The sequence below is a fragment of the Echinops telfairi genome, unplaced genomic scaffold, assembly GCF_000313985.2.
Source record: "Echinops telfairi isolate 266 unplaced genomic scaffold, ASM31398v2 ScPeMD7_7424;HRSCAF=8462, whole genome shotgun sequence".
In the NCBI taxonomy this organism is placed as follows: Eukaryota; Metazoa; Chordata; class Mammalia; order Afrosoricida; family Tenrecidae; genus Echinops; species Echinops telfairi.
The window spans coordinates 23398471-23416018 of NW_022111324.1; the positions used below are offsets into that span (position 1 = coordinate 23398471).

Below are 17548 nucleotides of genomic sequence, written 5' to 3' on the forward strand. Positions count from 1 at the left end.
AGACAGTTGTGAGACATTGGCAGTCCTTCAAGTCTGGAGGGCTGCCGGGTAGTCCTCTGTAGAGCAATTCAGGCGATCTGGGCACAGGCAGCAAACAGCAAGGCAGGTCACCAATAGTCAGCCAGATGACAGGGCTCGACAGTCCCCAGCTCAAGAGATGTAAATTCCAATTGTGTGGCGAAGCAGGTCTTGAAGGAACCTCAAATTACAGCAACACAGTCCATGGGTTAGGTGTCCCACAGGTAGTGTAGCTTGCAAATTGAGGCAAAGAACAAGCAAGGCAGCCACACACTGGTCTGATGATCAAAGAGCAAAAGATAAGAAAGGCAAGGCTCGACTCTCCGCCCTTCAGTTAATCCCACATGTGTTTATCGGCCAAGTTGGCACAATAAACTACCGCAATACCTAAAATGACATTTCTGTGTTTCTCCTTTAAGCTTTTAAGTAATTGACTTTAATTTTTTTAACTTTTTTCAAAGGAACAAGGTGTGCTGGTAGGCAGCAGTTAGAAAAACCATTTGTCTGGTTCGATCTCTTCACTAGGTGAGGCGTCAAAAATGAGAAAGCTGTGACTAGCCCCGAATGTCATAGGGCCAATAAATGGCCAGACTAGGATGAGAACCATGATCCTTTGATTTCAAGTCCAGGGTTCTTACCCAGCTGGTAGGTGTGCCATTGCTTATTTAAAACATACATCGCATGCCCCTTCTGCTAGTACCATCTCCTCAAAAAGGAGGGCTTCACGGCTGTATTTAGGACCCAGAGGATTCTTGGGTTATATCACTGGCAAAGAGTCTGTCAGAAAGAGGACTCAGAAGAGAACAGGTTGTTTACATTTGATATATGAAGGTAAGTCCACAAGGACTGCTACAAAATCATAGAAAACTTTATTTAGCACTAGTGAAGCTATTGTTTCTCAACATGTAGCATATGTACTGAAGTATAGGCTGAGTTTTTCAGCACATTTTTATGCAGCTTTTGTGGTAAAATTAGGTGCCTCGGCAGATATTCGGGTCAGCTTATACTGGAGTGTATACAGTACTGCCTCTAGGTCTAACACTTCTGAAGGTGGCATGTCCAACTCTTACTCTTTGCTGTGGTGGCACGTGTGTTACCGTGATGCGGAAAGCTATGTGAATGTCATTTTAAATACAAGCAGGGTGACCCAAAGGGAACAGATTACACCAGAGCTTCCAGACTCAGTACAGACTCAGGATAAGGAATGAGCTGTCCACTTCAGAGAGGTTAGCCTCTGAAAACCTTATGGATAACATTGAAACATTGTCAGATACTGAAGACCTCATGGATGGAAGAACATTGTCAGATACTGTGCCAGAAGATAAGCCCCCTCAGGTTGGAAGGCACTCAAAGTATGACTGAGTAAGAGCTGCCTCCTCAAAGTAGAGTTGACCCTAGTGACGTGGAGGGAGTAAAGCCTTTGAGACCTTCATTTGCTGATGGGGGCCTGATTCAAAATGAGAAGAAACAACTGTAAACATCAATTAATGACCAGAATGTGGAATGTACAAAGTATGAATCTAGGAAAATTGGAAGTTGACAAAAATGAAATAGAAAGCATAAAGAGCGATATTCCAGGCAGGGTGAGCTGACACAGACTGCGAGGGCCATGCTGAATCAGAAAATCATATGGTTTACTGTGCCGTGAATGGCACTTTAAGAGTCACGGCATTGCATTCACCATCAAAACGGACATTGCAAGATCTATCTTGATATGCAATGCTGTCTGTGTTAAATTAGAATGCCTCATACAAGTAAATCCAGTCATTACAGCTGTTTACCAAATTTGCACATCAACTACTAAAGCTAGTGATGCAGAAATTAAGAATTCTACCAATGTCTTCAGTCTGAAATTGATCACATGCAATTGAGATGTATGGAAAATTATTGGTGATTGGAATGCAAAATCTTGAACCCGAGGAAGGAATAATAGCGAGTAAATATGGTCTTGGTGATAGAAATGAAGCTGGATATTGCATGATAGAATTTTACAAGGACAATGACTTCTTCATCACAAATGCTATTTTTCGACAGCACCAACAGCAACCACACACTTGGACTTCTCCTAATGGAATGCACAGAAATAAAATTGACCTCATCTGTGGGAAGAGAAGATGGAGAAGCTCAATATCAGCAGCCAAAAGCAGCCCAGAGGCTGACTGTGGAGCAGACCATCAATTGCACCTATGTAAGTTGAAGTTGAAGCTGAAGAAAATTGAAACAAGACCACAAGAGCCAAAATACAACCTTGAGTCTATCCCACCTGGATTTCAATAACGTCTCAAGAAAAGGTGTGACACGCTGAAATCCAATGAAAGAAGACTGGATGAGCTGTGGGGTGGCATAAAAGACATCATACATGAAGGAAGCAAAAAGCCATTTAAAAGCCAGGAAAGAAGAAAAGATCAAAGTGGATGTCAGAAGATACTCTGAAAGTTGTTCTTAATCATAAAGCAGCTAAGGCTGATAGAAGAAATAATAAAGTCAAAAAAAGTAAAATTTCGAAGGGCAACATGATAAGACAAAGTAAAATATTATAATGAAATCTGTAAAGAGCTGGAAGTATAAAACCAAAAAGAAGCATGCTCAGCTTGTCTAAAACTGAAAGAGTTCAAGAAAAAAATTCAAGCCTCAAATTGCAATATTGACAGATTTTATAGAGCAAATATTAAATGATGCAGGAAGAATATGGAAGGAATACAGAATCACTGTACCAGAAAGAATCCATCGGCATTCAACAATGTCAAGAGGTAGCATATTAGCAAGAACCAGTGGTACTGAAGGAAGAAGTTCAAGCTGCACTAAAAGCATTAGTTAAAAACAAGGCTCCATAAATTGATGGAATAGTAATTGAACTGTTTCAACAAGCTGAAGCACTTATTCTGCCAGGAAATGTAGAAGACAGTTACTTGGCCAAATGACTAAAATACATCCATATTTGTACCAATTCCAAAGAAGGTGATTCAACAGAATGCTTAAATCATAGAACGATATCATTAATATCACATGCAAGTAAAATTTTGCTGAAGATAATTCAACAATAGTGACAGTAGTACATTGACAAGGAACTTTCAGAGGTTCAGACTGGATTCAGAAGCGCACATGAAACAAGAGATAGGATTACTGATGTCAGCTGGATCTTGGCTGCAAGCAGAGAATACCAGAAAGATATTTACTTGTGTTTTATTGACTGAAAAGGCATTTGACTGTGTGGATCATAGCATCCTCTGGGAAGCCTTGAGAAGAATTGGAAATCCAGAACCCTTCATTGTTCTTCTGTGGAAACCGCACTGGGATCCTGAGGCAGTTGTGCAAACAGAACAAGGGAATACTACTTGGTTTAAAATCAGAAACGTGTGTATCAGGGTTGTATCCTGTCACCATACTTAATCAGTCTGTATGCTGAGCATATTATCAGAGAAGCTGAATTCTATGAGGGAGAATTGGGCATCAGTATTGGAGGAAGGCTTCATAGCTTTCCTATGCAGACGGACACCAACTAGCTTGCTGACAGTGGGAACGTGAAGCACTTGCTGATGCAAGGACTGCAGTCTTCAGTGTGGATTACAACTCAATGTAAAGAAAACCAAAGTCCTCACACTGGAGCAATTGGTAACATCATGATACATGCAGAACAGGTTGAAAGTGCCAAGGATTTTGTCTCACTTGGGTCCACAATCAGTGCTCATGGAAGCAGCAGTCAAGCGATCAAACAAAGCATCACACTGGGTAAATTTGCTGTACAAGATCTCTTTAAAGTGCTGTAGAGCAAGGATATCACTTTGAGGATAGACCAAGGTGTGCCTGACCCAAGTTCTGGTATTTTCAGTGGCCTCTGATGCATGTGAAACTTGGACATTGTGTACGGAAGGCCAAAGAGGAATAGAAGCATTTGAATTATGGTGCCGGTGAAAATTGAAAGTACCATGGACTGCCAAAAGAACAAACAGCAAGCCTTCTCTGAGGAATTCTGTGCTGTAATGTGTACACCACTTCAAACTGCTAGTTGGACGTAGTTGAGAACTCCAATGCTTGGGTTGTTTGGTTTTTTTTAATGCTTTTTTCATGTGGAGAACAAAACGAAGTCTGAACAGGCAGGCTCAGGGTTGTAGGGTGGATGAGGTAAGCTTTTCTGATGAAGTTCCCACAGGAAAGGCTTTGCTACCCTTGAAGAGGGTATTGTGTATTGTCATGATGGGGGAAAAAAATTCCTTATCCAACTTTCCTGATTTGTTTTCCTCACCAAAGCATTTTTCCCTTTTCTTCAAGCTTCTCCCTAATAACCCCCACCCATGTGTCTAAGAAAATGCATCAATATGGCCCCTTTGGAAATGCACACTACAATCTCCATAAACTTCCAAGTGGACCTCTGCCTTGACTTTGACCAGCCAGCATACCCCCTCAAAGCCCTTCTTGGAATGGATCTTGTTTTGTAGGTATCCTATGGAGACAAATCTAAAAAGAAAACTATTTGCTAGCCAGGTTTAGTTGGGAATAAACGTACATTTATGGACTAGAGGCCTAATAGGAATACTTTTTGACTCACCCTCATGTATAATTTCTGGTAGAATCTTGCAAGTTTACCGACTCAGAAAAGGGTTTTTCTAGCCTTTCTTTGCTGCCTGCCTCTCAGAGCACCTGGTGGTGTGCCAGGAGAAGGCAGAGTTCCTTTGGCTCGCAATCCCAGGGAGCGTCGAAACACCTGGGGACAGGTTTCTTTATGTTCAGTGGCTCATGTGGGCCCAAGTGTGATCAGTTGTCTCTTGTAGGCCACAAGTCTGACACCCACCGCTCAGGAGGCAGAGAGCGGGGACGCTCGAAGGAACGAAAGCACCTTCTCTCTCCTGATGTCTCCCGCTGCAACTCAGAGGAGCGAGGGACCCAGGCCGAGTGGGAGTCACCTGAGCGTAGAGAGTCCAGGTCACCCAGTGAGGGCAGGTCACCGACCCCCAACAGACAGGTGAGCCTGGAGAGCAAGCTGAGCCTTTGGCGAGAGAGAAGGGTGGTCGCTGACTGTAGGTGCACGGTGTGTGTGGGCATTCAGCAGCCGCATGGAAGGACCAGGGAGACTGTTTCATAGGAACCTACAGGCACTATGCCTGGAGATTCACCGCACGATGCATGTGCGCTCAGAAATTAAAGAATTCGTAGAAACCCGGCTCCACTCACCCAAAGACAGGCCTTGGTGTTTCTAGGACATCTCATCCTAGTCACCCTAAATCCAATTGTACAACACAGAGGTTCAGGGCATCTCATTTGGAGATAGGCTTGTCCTTGAGCCAGAAGAATTTCTTTGATTGTTCATTTTATCCATGGTATTTGGAGGGGGGTGGGGGTGATGATTCATTAGAACAGTCAACCACCATCGCCTAGCTTCTCACTATCTCAAGAGGAAACCCTGCCTCTCCTGGCCTTTTGCTTAGCTGTTGCCTAAGTAAAACTTTCCAGAGTTGAGGGGGATGGATACTTTCCTCCTAGCTCCCCACTTTTGTCTATCCGAGGGGCCTATGCACAGGTGGGAGACTCCCTCAAGGAAAGTGCTCCGTTGAGCAGAAGGCTGAGACAGGCAGCTGAAACATCTACTACAGGAGTGCCCAGGATATAACTGCACATTCCTGGGACCTCGAGGATTCTAGTTTCATAACTTGCATGTGAAACTCAGAAATCTGCATTTCCCCAGGAGATTGGGAAACCTGTTTGTAGGCCACACACACCTTAAGAACTCCATCCTAGAGGTCCATTTGCCAACACCTGGACTCAGATTCCTCTGGGGATATGGGGGAAGGTCACCTGATGGCTGAGCCAACAGGTGCATGTGTGGACTGCAGAGCTGTTCACTCCAGGAGCTGGCTTTCCTCAAGCCAGGGCAGCAGGAAGTGAAGGTAAGAGAAAGGATTTATGATTCTTTTAGACCCATTTCTAAAGAGGGTTTCCCATGCAGAACAATCCCCAGAGCACACGTTCACATCTTTTAAGGTGGTCTCTAAAACACTTAAAAGACAGATGTGCTTGTTGAGAATACATATGCCCAGCAAAGCAAGCATACACCCGTTGCCTGGTTTCTCCGCGTACAGTTTACTGTCATTGATTCCCCTCTGACTGTGCAATCCTTCTCACCCGCCTTTCCGATCCTTCCGCCTCGCGCACAGAACCTCACTGCCCACTAAGGTGCCTGGCTGATCGTTCCAGCTACTGCTACTGTCAGGTTTATCTCATCTAGGTCTCAAAAAATCAGAATGCTCATGTTTGCTATTTTTCACTAGTTAAGCTAAACAGTTGCTCCATTTTAAGATGCGTGTAGAGGGTATTTCTGGCTTAAAGTTGAAAGAATAGCTCAGGCCCCTATTTCAGTGGTGCATTCATCTTCCACGTGTCCGGTGAGTCTGAAGGTCGTGAGTATTTGGAATGGTCTGCATTTCCATTTCAGGCATTGGCTGGAGGTGGTGTTGGGCTTGCACTAAGATTACCCAACAGCAGAGGATGGCTCTTGCTCAGTTTTAGGGGCCAGCCTAAGGGAGGGTGGACTTTGCTCCCCACCCCCACCCCCCCAAATCAGTAGAAGCAGTTCTCTGCTCAATCTCTAGACTCCAGAGGGGAAGCGATCCTCGCTGATGGGCTCAGCTTACTGCTCGGAGAAGGATCTCTAAGGAATAGCCCCAGGGCACCATCCCTCGCTGTGGGGCAAATGGAATGATCTGGGATGTGGGTTGGGCAGGACAGAGGGACTGAGGTCAGGCATAGTACGCCCAGGCCTCACTCGAGGTTGGGCATGGACACTGGATTCGGAGTTTGGGGATCTTTGTTCCGTATACAAATGTACAGTCTGTAAGCAGTAACTCCTGGGAAGGCGGATGAGAAGCCGACAGAAGCTGTGGAAACAGGAAACACCGGGGGCCATGGAAAGGCCCTACTAAAGCTGCGTGGGTTGTGTCAGTGTGTCTTGCTCACATTTTCAAAGTCTTGCAAAGTGTCACAGAACTTCCAGACCCTTGCTGCTCAAAATGTTTGCTCCAGGTATGAACACTCATGCTACCCTTCTCCTCTGGGAGCTTTGTTGGAAAGGCAGCCTCTCAGACCTCAACCTAGATCTGCATTAACCCTTAGGTGCTGATCATGGGGGGACCCTTCGATGTGGATAGGGTGGCAGGGGACAGGGGGTGTTTTCCAAGATGCTCTGCATTTTAACAAGAACCCCAGGTTGCTTCCTGAGCACACAGTAAAGGTGGAGACATCCTGCTCTATGTAGATCCCTGCTGTGCCACCCTGCATCCTTTACTGAGGTGGAATTACAGGAGGGGCTCCAGCTCAGCTCTCCAACCCCCAGAATTCCGAGTCCCTGGGCTCTAGGTAGGAGGGTTTAGGGATCTATGCAGGGTCTTGTATGAGAATCCTGCTAAGTCCAGACTAACACCCTATGTCTCCCCTGCTTCCAGGGCACCGGGTCCCTGAGCGAAAGCTCCATCCCCTCCATCTCTGACACCAGCACCCCAAGACGAAGTCGGCGGCAGCTCCCGCCAGTGCCTCCCAAGCCTCGGCCCCTCCTGTCCTACAGCTCCCTGATGCGGCATGCTGCCAGCAGCCTATCTCCCTCCGCAGACGGCAGCGAGGGTGGCTCCCTGCTCTCGTCCAAAGCGCTGGGGGGCAACAACAACGCTTGCCTGACCGAGCCGCTGCCCGACTCCCCGCACGTCAAGCAGAGCCAGCAGTCCTCCCCGCAGCGCTACATCTCCGAGCCCTACCTGGCCCTGCACGAAGACTCGCACGCCTCGGACTGCGGCGAGGAGGAGACCCTCACCTTCGAAGCCGCCGTGGCCACGAGCCTGGGCCGGTCCAACACCATCGGCTCCGCCCCACCCCTGCGGCACAGCTGGCAGATGCCCAATGGGCACTACCGGAGGCGAAGGCGTGGGGGGCCCGGGCCTGGCATGATGTGTGGGGCTGTCAGTGACCTCCTGAGTGACACGGAAGAAGACGACAAATGCTAGAGCTGCTCCCCCCTCCGATGCATGCTCTTCTCTCACGTGGAGAAAATCAAGACCGAATTGGGAAGCCTGTGCGGCCCGGGGGGGAGGAAGAGGGAGGAGGAAGGCGGAAGGACACCGTGCTTTGTCAGAGGAGAGGACGCGAAGGACAAAAGGACAACCAGTCGAACCCACCAAATTGCTTTTATTTCCCACTGCAAGATGGGCACTGCCATAGTTCTGCCTTTTTGCTGGGGAAAGAAAACGCGGGGGACCCCGAGGGCCCTTCCCAAGGAGGAGGGACAGACAGGAGGACGGCTTTGCTTCCCTTTGCCCCTTCCCACTTTCCTCGAAACTGGAGGGATCCAGCTGGCCTGTGGCCAGTCACGTGGCCGCGAGAACCCTGGATGACATCACCCACCGGGGGAGTTGTGGAGACCAGAGGGGCGCCATCCCGCTCTCATCACACACTTGCTCCTCAGCCAGCACCACTGGCACCAGGGCGAGGGACGGCGGCAGCAGCTCAGGCCTCTTCCTGTGGCTGGCTTCCCCGGAGACGCACGGGCAAAGTGCGGGAACCTTGGGTGGGTGGCAGGGGGAGGAGGCAGAGGGAGGAAACACCCCAAGTGGAAGGAGCCAGGGTGCTGTGAAGACAGCAGCAAGGGCTGGTCTGGGTAAACAAAGCCATAGCCCAGAGAGCCTCCCACAGAGGGCAAGGCGGGTTCAAGAAGTGGGGCGTCGGTGGTGCTGTTGGGGGTAGCTCTCCAGCCCTGAGACCTCTCCCCCGCACAGTAGGTGCTGTGAGTGTCAGCTAGGCTAGGACAGGCTAAGGACGCCCCTTAGGGCCCACGAGGTGCCTGGAGCTTTGGCAAGGATGATAGTGAATGCATTTCAGAGCCCGCCAGGCAGGGGTGGATTGGGGCACCAGCGCTGGGCCCTGTGTATGCCAGGCATTAACCCTTTTGATGCTGGCCATGGGAGAACCCTATGCCGATAGGGTGGCAGAAGGCACGGGGCTCAAGTAGGAGTCTGTCAGCTGCAATCGAAGTCAGTCAGTAGGCGTGACCGGGCTAAGCCACAAGGGTGCAGGCAGGCTGAATGACTGCCTTAGACTCAGGTCCAGAAAGCCAAGCCGAGGGCCTCTCTACAAAGTGGCACGGTTAATTTTTGGGTCAAGGCAAGCGATGCCAAGTGCCTGAGGCCCAGCTTCCTGGCCACTGCCCAGAGAGGGCAGAGCATACGTGTCCAGGGCGGGCCACACACCAGCTGCTGGGACTTTCGTACAGAAGGGCAAGGCAGGCTGTGGGAACAGTCTGAGATGAGTCTGAGATGGCGGAGGGCCTCCGGTGAGCGGGGACCTTGATGCTGGCAGCTTCTGCATCTTGCCTGCTGTCCCCGTGCTCCGATGTCTTTAGGGTGACTAGTTAATATACCTCAGCTTAGTCCTGGGCTCTGTGTGCAAGCCAACAGGCCATGGTGCGGCCACGTCACACAATATGTGACCCAGATAGTTTCCTGGGCCAGGATGGGGTTCATATCTACCCAAAGTCAGAGGTGGGCAAAAGACAGCCTCAGGCCAATTATGTCATTCCTAACCCCCCGACCCCCCCACATTGAGGGGCAAAGTCCCTTTCCAGGCTGAGCAATGCTCCTTTAGGCTATTTTGTTAGACAAATCTCTGCATTGATTTGGGGCAATCCTTGGAAATACACATTTCCTTAAGTACTTGCCCTGCCCCCAAGACCATCACATTAGAGGAGGATCCCGATGGAAGGCCTAGCCCTAGAGCCCCCTCCCAGGCTCTTCTGCGGAGACGGAGAACCACACCTCCTGGAGGTGTCAGTGAATACAGCCCAAGCCCCTCCCCCAGCTCAGCTAGACTGCCTCGTGAGCCCCTGTGCGATTTCCTTAAAAGAAGCCTCTTTTTTCTTAGGAAGCTGTTTCTTTTTTGTTGTCATCATCTTGGCTGAAATAGATGTAAGGTGTCATTACCCCTGACAGCCAAATTCAACCTCTTGGCGGCTGAACCACTTGTTGTGGACCCTCCTTCCCTCCTAGGTATTCCGGAGCTCCGTGGCCCAAGGTCGGTAGACCCCACACCAAAGTCGTCCCAGGGCAGAGCTGCAGAGACCGCAGCCTCCCATTCTCAGCCCCGCTTCCCCGTCCATCTCCTTCTATTCAACCTGAGTGTGCTCGGGCTGGCTAGACTCTGAGTACGAAAGCGGGTTACATAAGACTAGCGAGGACACTGGCCCTTGAATTGTCTCTGAGCTTCCTTGTGCTCAGCGTCATTTCATGCCCAAGTGCTGCTCTGGGCTGCTTTTCTTAGGAAACTGCTTTCTTCCACTCTGGAAATGCAGCCTTCCCTGGGGACAGGCCTGCCGCAGGCCAGCCATTCCAAGCGTGAGAGTCTATTGCGTGGTGTTCTGGGTGAATTGAAGTGATGCCTTGTGCCATCCCAACAGTAGGCGACATCTAAGCTAGCAGAGCAATGAACAGAAATGGGATTTGCCTGCAAACAACATTATAAACACGGACTCGACTGTGCTAGGAGTGCTTCCTGCGTACCTGACCACCTGGAACAGAGAGAGAGAGAGAGAGAGGCATTTGCGTTCTAGGTGAAGTGTCATGCACAGCAGAATGTCCTTGGCCTATAAACATATTCACTGCCCTCAGTCAGTAACCCTATGGACCAGCAGAGAACCGCCCCTGTGGGTTTCTGAGACTGTAACTCTACAGGAGTGGACAGTCTCGTCTTTCTCCCACGGAGTAGACCCAGGAACTTATGAACCCTTTACTTATTTACTTTTATTCCAATTTCTCCTACTCACTAAGTCTGGTTTATTCTCCGCTAGCCTGAACTTAACCTTCTCTTAAGAGCAGGAAATAAAAGAGAATCTGAAGAGAAGGATAAGTCGTGGAACTCCTCCTTATCATCCTCTTGAGATCATTATTGCTGCTGAAGAAACATTTGCTCCCACTTCCCACTCAGCTGATTAGGACCTTCCTTCCTGGGTATCAAATTCTGCCACGTCTTTCCTTTTGAGTATCAAAACCCAGACTGCTCTTTGACATTGAAATGACGTCAGCATCTTGGGAAATCCCAGGTGGAAGAGGACTGCTTCTAGTGTTTGAGCTACCCACTGCCATTGAGCTGATTCTGATGTATAGCAGCTCTCTGGGGCAGAGTAGTAAAATTGCCCCCCTCTGGGCTTCTGAGATGATCGGGGAGCACGCTGCTTCATCATTCTCCCAGGGGCAGCTGGTGAGGCCAACCACCAGCCTTGAGATTAGTAGTGCAGTGTATCCCCCATGACACCACCAGGGCTCCTTTTGAGATCCATACCATGATCAAATTCGGTACCTGGAAGTTCCATTAAAAATGTTTTAGCCACATCTTTGAATTCCCTTGCTATTGCTCATCTTCATTATTTCCTGGAAATAAAGAGAGGAGGAAGGAGAAAAGGAGGGAAAGTATATATCAAGGCATGGAGATACTTGTTCTAATTAGTTTTTTGTTTAGATGATGTTACTTAAGGCTCCAGATAGCGTTCTAGTGGGGAATATCTCTCTCTCTCTCTCTCTCTCTCTCTCTCTCTCTCTCTCTCTCCTAGAAGGCAGAGTACCACCAGACATTCAGACATGGAGGTAGAGCTACAGTCAGTCTAGAATTACCTGCACCATGAAAAGACAGTGTGCTCTTGAGCCACTCAAACTCCAAACTTAACTGTCATTGAGTCAATAATGACCCATAGTAACCCTATAGGACAGGGTAGAACTGTCCCGTGAGTTTCTGATACTATTACTATTTACAGGAGTAGAAAGCCCCATCTTTCTCCTGAGGAGTGGCTGGTGGTTGTGAACTGCCAACCGTGTGGATTGCAGCCCAACACATAACCACTACCCACCAGGGCTCCCTGAGTCTCTAGACTCAACATAATTCATGAACATCATTCTGCAACTTGGGGCTGTGCCACTTTTCTGGCCATTACCACCTTGGACGTCTCTTTCTACTCCCTACTCGATGCCCCATAGGGACTGAGATCACTGAGAACAGTTCCCTGGAGCCAAACTCTAAAAGTTCTGGATTGTGCCCTCTCTTGGCTCTGGGGCCACAAAGAGAAACCTCCACACTGTACTGTTCAGTTAGCATCTCCCTTCCCTACACATCTTCACCCCGAGGTGAGCAGACTGCGTCTCTGTCAGCCCCAGCCCTTGTTTTTCTGCTTGTTAGCATTAACCCTTCTCCTGGGATGGCTAAATCCACCAGGTGTTTGCATACCTGACTGCCTCTGCAATGCTGTCTAATATTGGCCCGTGTTCTCATTCTGATGAGAACCCTTTGGCACTCACCAGGTAAGAGTCATGAGATTAAATATAAAAGGATAGAAGGTACAGTAGTGTGTGTGTGACAGAAAAAGAGAGAGAGAGGTCTGCATACTAGATGAAAGCTCAGGACATGGAAATTAACTTTCCACTGGTATAATTGGACCCCCCAAAAGGGCCCCATTTTGATTTTTAAGAATTTTGATTTTTTTGTTTTTAAAGAAATCTCGATTTTTCGTTGTCCATTATTTCTAAGGCTTTCTGCTCCCATAAAGCGTTTCAGCCTCGGGAACTCACAGGGCAGTGCCCTAGGGCCACTATGAGCTGGCCTCACTGAGACGGCAGTGAGTTCGTGTATTTGCGCTATTTCTGAAACCTGCTGCTTTGGATGTCTCCGTCTTGAAGAGAGCATTCTCGTAGTGGCTGAAGCCTAGGACAGGTTGGGGGATTCTGGAGTCCATGACTCAGTTGAGTTTATAGGATATAAATGCGAAGAGTTTGTGTGAAAGAAGAAATGTATATGTATAGCAGAAGGGGAACAGATAGATGTCTACCTTGGAGGGGTGTTGTGAGACTTAAACTTGAGAAATCTTGCCCTCCTATTTTTACTTACTCTGTGTCATTATGTTCTGCTTTGAGAACCATCTAGAACTTGGAGCAGTGGGTACAGAGAATCAGTGGACGCTAAGGAAATGAGAATGGGCACTGAGATGTTTCCAGGCAGCTCCATGCCTTGGGGAAGTTGTCCTCATTTACTCTGTCCTGATTCACACACCATATTGGTCCTTCCCTGGCATTAAGCACTGTTCGGGAGGCACTAGGTCCCCATTGGGACCAGATCTGAGAGCCTATCTCTCAAATATCTCCATACGGAGGCTCTTCTTTGATGAAGAGCCAAGCAAAATGAACTCATTGGTTGGAATCTAGCCTTTTCATGAAATCATCAGAGGAGATCCCGGATTCAGGAAGCGCTGCCTGTCTAGGCAGCTTTGCTTTGGTTGGGTCTTCCTCCTCTCCGGACCACCCAAGGCCTCATAGCCGGGTCTGCCTCTGGGGGAGCAGTAGCAGGTGTCTTCAGGGAGGGCTCAGGTACAGACCTCGAGGGGTTATGTCAGCTGTCACCTGATGCAAAAACTAATCCACTGACAGCACACAAATGTAGTGCGCGTGGGGACAGTGGACTAAAAATGAGGACAAAGAGGCCAAACCACGATCTTTGGTTTCTGATGCCACCCTGGCCTTCCCTTGCATCCTTTCTGCATTGACCTTCTGAGGCTTATGCATCACACAGAGGTCACAGGCAGCCAGAGAAGAGCTTCGTAGACTGCCCCAGACTGCCCAGCAGACAGAGCTTTGCCCTCTTCATAAATACGTTTTGGCAAATATTATTTCCAGTATGAAAGGTCAATTACTACAGAGAGCTGGAAAGCTTCTCTTAATGAAACTAATGAAGGATGACTGGGCCTCACAGCTGTCTCATTTGATGGTCTACTGAGAATGGGGGGTCCTGAAGCAGCCCTCCTGTTTTTGATTTCTTGTTCCCATCTATGCCCCAACCCTGCCCCATGTTGTAAACAAGGGGCTTAATATTTGATCTCCTGCAAAAAAATATATAATAAGCCACCTGTTAGAGGGATACATTATTTATTAAAATGTGAATTTTTATTTTTGGGGGTATGGAAGGATTAAGTAGATCAGGTAAAAAGAGATGTGGGGATTTATGTTTTATTTTCTGGGGCCTACTCGGTTGATTTATTTGTTGGATTGCTTCAGTGTCAGACTTGTTCTGTGACAGCAGAGATACAGTTGTGTTCTGCAATGAGTCTGAACCAGCTTCTCTCTGGGATTTAATTTAAGTCAAATTTAATGATATAATATTTGAGGCCATTTTTGTCTCCTTCTGTCTCCCTCAGTCTGTCTCATGTCTCCCTCTCTCCTCTTTGTACAAATTTAACCTAGAATAATAAAATGATGTTTGAAATCTTCAGCTTAAGCTAAAGAAATAATAGAATGGGTATAGAAAATTTTCAGGACATCTTAAACCAACAAAATACAAAATTGATAAATATTGATGAAAAGTGTTTTCAAAATATACTGTAACTGTGTGATAAAAGAGAAATATTGGGAGTCAAAGTTAGTAAATTCTAGGGTTCTGTCCCAACTCTGCCTTCAGCAAGGGTATTCACATTTACTTCTTTTCCCTTGCTAAGAAAACTAAAATGCTCGAGTAGTTCTTGGGTGTGTCAAATGATCATAAAATGAATATATAATGTAAATGCTTAGTCTATACAAACCAATACCTATGAAATTCATGGCATTGCTGTAAGCATTTACTTTTTGAAAAAGAAATTCAACGTTGAATGGAACGTCAGTCAAGGATCAACTTAAATTCAGACTCCAGTCTTCCCATTTCTGGTTTGTTTTCTTTTTTATGGGGTGCTAGGGAACGATCCAACAGGAAGCTGGGTTCATGCTCAGAGGTTCCCAGTATCTACTTTCCTTTGTGTCCACTCGTCATCGATCAAACTCCTGCAGTCAAGCTTTGGGGGGGATCTTCGCCCTGGAGATGCCCTCTCTCACCCAGCACTGACAATCAGCGTTCTCTCGCTCTCGCTCGCTCTCTCTTTGTATGACAATGAGTCTGTCTGAGATACGAATGGATTGCGCTCTATATTGGGGGGCCGATCCTAGAATTTGCCCAGGTAATGTGACATGCTTCTCCCTTCCCTCAGAGGGTGTCCCTGAAACTGAAAGCAAAACAACTGACACTGAATTTGACTTTGTTTGGTGACTCAGTTGGTTTCTTTCAAATTTTCTAATTTCTTAAAAGAACAGCCTGCACTCCCTCAAGCTCCACCACTCAAAGCAAGTTTCCTTCTGGTTCCAAATCTTTAGAGTCCTTTTGGGTTCAACTGATTGGATTTGAAACAAGGATGAACAGGAAAAGAAAAAAACGCAATCCTGGATTTCAAAGTGCCATTAACTTTCTTTTTTAGATAAAGGTAATATGAAATGAGGGCTAACCACTGTAACCTAACTGCCAATTGAAGTAGAGAGCAGCTCTGGTCTTAGTTACATTTGATAGGAATTGTATTCCGTCAAGCAGATCCCAGCAGATTTAGTAAAAATATAGGTATTGACTTTTAATGGCTACCAATGGGGATATACACTTAGCCTGCAGGCTGAACTCCAGTCAACCTTTTTATATCCTAGTGTTTGGGGAACAAGCCAAAGCCAACCCTTAGCACTGCCACTGCACAGGAACCTCCTTCCTGGTGACATCAGCGAGCAGTCCAACCCCATTCGACTCCAACTGAGTCCAAGATTTGGAATTCTCCCACAAAAACAAATGGAGGTGAAAAATCCAATGCACCAAGTGTGCTTGGCACTTTGCAGCAGGGGCAACCTGGGTACAAGGTAGGGAAATAAGCTATCTTATAGGATAAAGACAAGGTTGAGGGGAGAATAGCAATTAGTCCCAAGAAGATGTGTGATGTCGGATCCTCTTTTTCACTTAGATCTCAGATTGAAGTCATTAGCATGGTACTGGATTCAGAAAGGCTCTTTCTATTATACTCCAAGAAGGATTTGAAGGTTTTAGAGAACTAAAAGACCCTTGAACAATTTGCCAGACTTGGGGGGATGGAGAAAAAGGAAGTTCTTGGCTTTCTAGTAGCCCAAAGACAACTCTTTCTGACTTCAGCAACCCTTCAACACAAAGTGGCAATAGTGGAGAGATTTCACTGACCTGCCAAGAGGTGGAAGCAGTATGGGAAGGGAGTGGGGGGATTTCAAACTTTGCAGGCTGCGCTGGCACTAACCTCAAAGGCTAGCATTGCAAGGAGGTGGGCTACACGGTGCCCAGTTCGTGCCCTCTGCCCCTTAGGACGAAAGTCAGGCCTTTCCCTCTTTGATTTACTCTTACAGGGATCACAGGAAAATTGGATGCTCTGCCTCTGGCTGTTCTAATGCTGCCACCTGCATTACACATGTGAGGCAAAGCCACTACCTTGCTGGCAGAGGGCTGCTTAGTAACAATGTTTGACTGGCAGCCCAGACTGGCTCCCCCAGCATATCGGTGCATCTCTCCTAAGGCCAGAGCTCAGCACTGCATGTTGACCAGGTGGATATCCTGTAAAATAGATGCTCGTCCGGATCCACAAGGAAAACCATTGCAAATAAAAGAAAGATGAACAACTTTAATGTTTTTTTTTGGGGGGGGGGGTCAAAGAAAAGAATAAATAAATAGAACCTTGTTGTAAAGAACCAATGGGTCTGATTCCTCTCATTTGATTTATTTCTTTGCCTGATTGCCTCTTGCTTGAGTTGTATATTTCATTCTTCTAAAAAGAATGGCCCCAGGAGTGGATCCTCGCCAGGGTCCTGGGCTGAGTGGGCCTTCGGTGTAGTTGAGCCAGCCCCGCAAACTCTGAAGATTTTCTGGAGTTTCTCAGCATTCCAAGGACATCTCGTCCTGGGAGTTTGTCATATTTTTGAAAGCCCTTTACCTGGAAGAGCTGAAAACCATAAGGTCCAGACAAACTGGTGCCCTGAAAAGGTTGAGCTGTCTCCTGATCAGGAAAAAAGAGTGGCCTGTTGGGGAATTTAAAAAGATAGGCAGAGGATCTCTATAGAATAGTAGGGATGTATGACAGTGAATGCTGACCAGCCTCCTCTCCTGTGGGGAATAAGGATTATGGGACACCAACTCTGCCAATCCAGGAAAATCTCCTTCCCAAGACTTTCAAGAGACACTGTCCATTCTCCCTCCCTTTCTTTCAGCTCTCTTCATCTGACCCCAATCCAATACCAAACCAAAAAACTCAAACGCATGCCATCTAGTTGATTCTCTCACAGTGATCTATAGGGCAAAGTAGAACTGCCCCAATGAGTTTCTAAGACTCTTAATTCTGTACAGAAGTAGAACACCTCATTTCCCCCCTGAGCGGCCAGTGGGTTCAAACTGTTGTCCTTGTGGTTAGCAGCCCAACTCCTAACCCCCTACGCACCAGGGCTCCTTCATCCTATACCAGTCACCCTCCAATCCATCCCCACTCCTGATGACCGCAGCATGCATGCATGTCAGGGTGTACTGCTCCAGAGAACATGCATGGCTGTTTTGGGGGCATTAGGTCACCAGGCCATTCCTCTGAGGTGCCTCTGAGTGGACTCAAACTACCGATCTTTTTATTAGCAGCCGCTGTGTCGATCTTTTACACCACCGAGGGGCTCCTCTAACAATC

At 47.4% G+C, this 17548-nt stretch overlaps 1 protein-coding gene across 1 annotated transcript in view; it reads left to right on the plus strand.

Annotated features, from left to right (window-relative positions):
* Window positions 1-11769, plus strand: part of CACNA1E (calcium voltage-gated channel subunit alpha1 E) — a 463628-nt gene extending 451859 nt beyond the window's left edge. Inside the window, exons 47-48 of the mRNA XM_045297985.1 lie at window positions 4598-4978; window positions 7452-11769. Coding sequence (XP_045153920.1) covers window positions 4598-4978; window positions 7452-8003 — 933 coding nt within the window. The 3' untranslated portion in view covers window positions 8004-11769. The remainder of the gene's footprint in view (window positions 1-4597; window positions 4979-7451) is intronic.
* The last annotated feature ends 5779 nt before the right edge of the window (window positions 11770-17548 follow it).